The sequence below is a fragment of the Tupaia chinensis genome, unplaced genomic scaffold, assembly GCF_000334495.1.
Source record: "Tupaia chinensis unplaced genomic scaffold, TupChi_1.0 Scaffold000159_1, whole genome shotgun sequence".
NCBI lineage: Eukaryota > Metazoa > Chordata > Mammalia > Scandentia > Tupaiidae > Tupaia > Tupaia belangeri.
In genome coordinates, this window is record NW_006159630.1 from 4,111,022 (window position 1) to 4,116,642 (window position 5,621).

The window sequence follows — 5,621 nt, forward strand, 5'->3', positions numbered from 1 at the left end:
GCCCGCCCCCCTGGCCCTTGTTGCCCAGGGTTAGTGGCTGGGACAGTCGGGCTCCGGTGGGGTGATTCCAGGGCCAGGCAGGTGTGTGGCCTGCCGTGAGTGTAGACAGTGTGAGAACTGGTGCGGTACTGGGAACAGACTAGGAGGGACCGACCGTGCTGGGCCACGGGCCGTGTTCAGGGCCCTCTGTCATGGAGGTGGAGCACGGTGGAAGGGTCGGGGTTAAGATGCCGGAAACAAAGCAGCAGGTTCACTAAGTGGTTGAGGCTGTGAAATGAGAGGGAGCCATAGGGTGGGGCTGTGGACGGCCCCACGGGGACCCAGCCCTGGGCTGTGGCCTCTATTGCCTGCCCTCATCTGCCTGCCACTGGACTGGAACAGCCTCCTGCCCAGGCCTCTCGCGCCCTCCCTGGAGTACGCGGCAGCAATGGGGCCGAGTCCTGCAGCACCCTGACCTCGCCTACCAGGGCCCGATGGCCTCCCCGTTGCCACTCTGCCCTTGGCCCCTGTGGTTTTTCTCACGTGCACTAATGCCTGGCCACGCGGGCTGCTTGGCGATCTGTCCCCACATGTGCTCCATGTACGAGCGCCAGGCCTGCTGGGGTCAGCCGAGGGGAGGCCAGGCAGCAGAGCACACGTGGGGCCCTCTAACTGGGGCAGAGTATGCCTGCCAGCCGCCGCTCCGCCCAGGGACAGCTCCCACTTTCTGTTGGGTGGCCGACGATGCCAGCTCGTCGACCAGTCCCCTTGCCGCTCACAAGTGGTGACTCTTGGCCACAGCTGGGAAGCAGGGCTCATAGCCGGGGTCAGGCGGCGGCTGTAGTAAGCCACTGTGGCACGTGGGCCCTCTGGGCCAGGGAGAGTTGGGGTGAGAGTGCAGGGTAGCTCTGGTGGGAGAGCCCGGCTCCGCCTTCCATTACGAGGCATGGGGAGGGCAGGCTTGCAGGGGGCCTGGCTTCAAGTGTCAGCCTGGGGGACTGCTTGGCTCAGGAGCTCAGCCCACACCGGGTTAGAGACCGACAACACGGGGTGTCGCTCGCGGAGCCCGCACCCCTCACAGATGTCCTAGCTGGTGCCCCTGGGCCGTCCGGCTCCTGACAACTGCTGCTTTCTGTCGCGAAGAGGAGTGACCCACGTGTGAGGCCAACACCCACTCAATGTTAGCATGCTCCGGGGCCTGTGGCAAAAGTGCTGCTTGTGCACTGCATTACCCAGAGTGCCCTGGGTGCGGCCGCCGTGGCGGGGGAGGGGGGGCAGGCAGCGTGGCACAGCCGCCTGAGGCTGCAGCGGTGAGGGGGCCATCCTCGGACCGTCCTAGTGGGCCGGTGCGGTGGCGTGCACTGGAGTCCCGGCTGGCCGGGAGGCTGGGGCAGGAGGAGCCTGATGTGGCGAGAATGTCCTGGCAAAAATGCCTCTCTTTTGGGCCAGCCTGTGGCCTGGTGGTTAAGGGAGCCAGGTCCCTCAAGGCCGATTGTGAGGGTCAAGTCCTGGCCTTAGCTGGCACGTGTGCGTGTGTGCCCAAATTCCCGAAAGGAGGGAGAAGGGGTAAGGGAGTGCAGCGTGACTGTCCCCAGGGGCTGTTTTCTCCTCTCTGGTGAGCGCATGTACCCTCTGACAAATTCGGAAAGGAAAGAACAAACGCCTCTCTCTCCTCCTCATGTTTTACATAAAGAGCCCCGGGTCAGCCCAGTGCTGGCCCCAGGGTGCTCACATCCTGAGTGGAACACGGCCCTATAGAGACGACCTTGACATGGGGGATGAGCTGGGGTTGGGGGTCAGTGCAACCTCTGGTCCTTTGAGACCCGAGAAGAGCTGGGAAGGGAGGAAGACGGGGAGGAAAAGGGAGGTGGGAGAGGGAGGCGGGGGTCAGGGTCAGAGTGATGCCACGTGAGGGGCCCGCCACACCCACGGCTGGCTGCTGAGCATGGGGGCCAGGCCGTGCACCCAGGGATGGGCGCCGCTGGAGGTAGGAGGGCCAGGAGGCAGACTGCCCTGGTGCCTCCACAAGGAACCAGCCCTCCAGACGCCTTGTTTTAGCCCAGGGATATCCATCTGACGTCTGCCCTTCAGAGCTAAAAGATGATAAATTTCTCTTATTGTCTTCCCCTTAAAGAGACTTTTGCTATAGTGTGTGCGCATGTGGGAGAGACGGACAGAAAGCAAGAGATCACACCCTGGGGGAATGGCCACGCCCCAGCCCCTTCTCCTCTAGTCTCCTGTTGGGATTTTGGGCACATACATTCATGCACCTGGCATGAGTTCCAAGCCGTCGGTCTAGGACTCAGACCGTGGCCAGCCATGGGAGTCCACGATGTAACCATCTCACCATCTGCTGCTCCCAGTTTGTCTTTTCTTAAGCCACAGAGTTTGGGCAGTATGTCACACGGTCATGAGAAACTAATATGAGCCCTGTGACTTGTATGATTGTCCCCCTTTTACCGGTGGTGACACTGAGGTCACAGAGTTGATTTGCCCAAGGCAGTAAGTGGCAGGGCCACTTTCAGCTGAGTCAAGCTCACCCTGGGGCCCTCACTGCAGCTGGGACACATTTCCCTTTTCACTTTCTCCACTAGGAAGCTCAGGTACACACATGTCATTTCTTTCCTAGCTCTTGGCTTTTCCTTGTCTTTGCTCTGGTGCCTTGTCATTTTTGTTAAAACATTTTCCTGCATATGATGTCAAATACACCTCAGAATCTCCCCGAAGTGTAGTCTGGAATGGGTCATGTGGACAGGCCAATGGATGGGTGGTTTCTGTTTTCTCACCCTGTGTGTTGTGGCTTCTCTAGGAGGGGGAGGACAAAATCTTCTTAATCAACAAGCTTCACTCCGTTTATGAGAGGAAGGAGAAGATGGAGAGGAGCAGGTGAGGGGCCCCGGAGGAGATGACGGGCTCGCAGCGGCAGCTTGCTCTCAGCGTGGGGAGGGGAGGGAAGCGGCTTCCCGGCTCTCTCCCAGGCCGCCGCCTCTGAACTGTGTTGCCCCTCCCCCGTCCTCAGGAGTGCGGGCCCAGCTGGGTGCTGGCGCTGGCCAGGTGCACCCGAGGGGCCTTTCCTGGCAAAGCCCGGGACCAGTCGCTCAGCTGTCTTCTGTCTCATGGTGTTTTCATCACCTGGGGTTAAACCTGGGGACATGGGCGTGGCTGAGCTGTAAAGACCCTGAGAAATTCAGAAGTGTCCCCATCTCTAAGGGCCACCAGGACAGGCCAGCGCTGCAGTAACCGCTGACAGCAAGGGGGTGGGCAGTCTGACACCTGCCGCCCAGGGGACAGACACCCATGGACACACACACACACATATGCATGTGGATGGACACCCATGGACACACACACATGCATGTGGATGGACACACACATGCACGTGGACGGACACCCATGGAAAAACACACACACACGCACGTGGACGGACACCCATGGACACATACACATGCACGTGGATGGACACCCATGAACACACACACACACACACACATGCATGTGGACGGACACCCACAAACACATACACGTGGATGGATACCCATGAACATGCATGCATGTGGATGGAAACACATGAACACACACAAGTGGACAGACACCCATAAACACACGTGAACACACATACACAAACATACAAACACATACATACACATGGGTGGACACCCATGAACACACATGCATGTGGACAGACACCCATGAACATGTGCCCACATGTGCATGCATGTGGATGGACACCCATGAACGTGTGTGCACACACATGCATGTGGACAGACACCTATGAACATGCACACACACACATGAACGTGCAGATCCGCCCACATGCGGGCCAGCTATTCTCCCTGGGGTTGGGGGTGGGCTGGGGCTGGCCTCTCTGAGGGTTCCTGGACCTAGACCCTTCCCTGGCCTGGAGACCACACCCAAGGCTCCCCCACAAAGCTCCCCCACCCCAGCTCAGGGCAACAGAGACCCATAGGACTGGCCACCCAGTTTGGAAGCACCTGGGGATAGGACCCCTTGGCCATTAAGCGAACATGGGCATCGGGCCCTGAGCTACCTCGGGGACTGTGAGCCACGCAGCCCCTGTACCCTGGGCCTCATGGACACTGCAAGGCCCCAGCCTGTCTCCCCATGTGGAGGAAGCCTGGCATCCCAGCCCTCACAGCTGGGGCTTAAGAGGTGCACCTTGGCCCCAGGCCTGTGATGGGGCCTGTGCTGGGACAACACCCAGCACAGAGGGCCGCTGTCTGAGACTCCGGAATGCTTACATGCAGTCGCCCGTTCAACCGTAACCTTACCCTGGCACAGCCAAGCATCGGCGGTCCCCACCTGGCCTCCTTCCAGCCCATCTTTCACTTCTCTCTAGAACTTTCTTTTCTTTTTTTAAAAATAATTATTTTATTTAACTTTATTTATTTAAATTTGACCAGAGAGTGACAGAGAAAGTGAGAAACCAAGCTGCCAGGTCTGGGACTCAAACCACCATTGGCCATGTGGGAGTCTAAAACCCTTAACCTCTACACCACTTGCTGGACCCTCTAGAACTTTCTTTAGCCTCCGGAGGATGCCACTTTTGTCTGGGACTGGAAGTGTGTCAGGTTGGGAGGGGCTGGCCCTGGCTGACTCCTTTTCTGACAGGGTTGGAGGAACGCAGGAGGCTTCTCCAGGCGCTGCCGAGTTCACAGGTGGGACAGGGACCGGCTTCCCAGACTGACCTCGCACCCCAAGTCACCCTGTTCCCAGGGCCCTATGGCCCCAGATGCCGATGAACCTGCAGACCAGCCAGCCACTGGGACAGTGAAGTGACCCTGCTTCCCTTCCTGCTGGAGCCAGATGGGGGCAGGCTTGGGCTGCCCCAGGGGACCCCGCCCTGCCCTGTCCTGGACCCTCTTTTTCTGATTAAATGGGTTTTGCAAAATGGGCTTGTCTGGGGCCTGAGTCTGCCTCTGCTGCCCCACTGCCCTGAGGACCGGCCCCTGCTGGAGGGTCAGTGGGGTGGGGCTGGGCACCCTCTGCTGGTCGAGCCCCAGATTGCAGGCTTATAGCCTGCACGTGCCACGGGCTGCAGGCCCAGGCCGGGTCCACGGTGGTTAAGTCAGGGAGTGGGCTGTGCTTAGTGGCTGATGGGGCAGAGGGGGTTTGGAGGGGACATTTTAGTGGCCAGTGAGCAGTGGGGTGAGGAGCCCCTGGGCAGAGGGCAGCTGGCACCCAGGCTTGGGCATGGGGGAGGATGAGCTTGTTCTTAAACCCTGAAGCGGCCCACGGTGGGGGGGGAGACCCCACACCAGAGAGGAGATGCCACTGGACACCAGCAGCACCCCCTAGCTGGACCTGCGCTCGGCCAGCACCGTCCCTTCCCTGAACAGGCCCATGGACACTCCCGTGTTCTATGGACGTCTGGGCCAGAGGCCGTTAGCTGACACCAGCCCTGGGGCCAGCCCTGGTGGAAGGGCTGGGGGCCTGCGCTGGTGGAAGGCCCCCCACAGATGGGGTTTCCCAGGCTGTCATGGCTGCCTCATGCCAGGGGTGCTTAGGGACCTACGCACACAGCAGGCACTGACTGGGCGTGGGCGACGTCCTGTGGTTCATCCCTGGGAGCCAGTGTGGCCGGTGGAAGGGGCGGCAGCTCTGAGTCCGGACCCTGGGGTCCC

At 60.1% G+C, this 5,621-nt stretch overlaps 1 protein-coding gene across 1 annotated transcript in view; it reads left to right on the top strand.

Moving 5' to 3' along the window:
• Window positions 1–4,892, top strand: part of TMC6 (transmembrane channel like 6) — a 33,865-nt gene extending 28,973 nt beyond the window's left edge. Inside the window, 2 exon segments of the mRNA XM_027770810.1 lie at window positions 2,789–2,865; window positions 4,609–4,892. Coding sequence (XP_027626611.1) covers window positions 2,789–2,865; window positions 4,609–4,684 — 153 coding nt within the window. The 3' untranslated portion in view covers window positions 4,685–4,892.
• The last annotated feature ends 729 nt before the right edge of the window (window positions 4,893–5,621 follow it).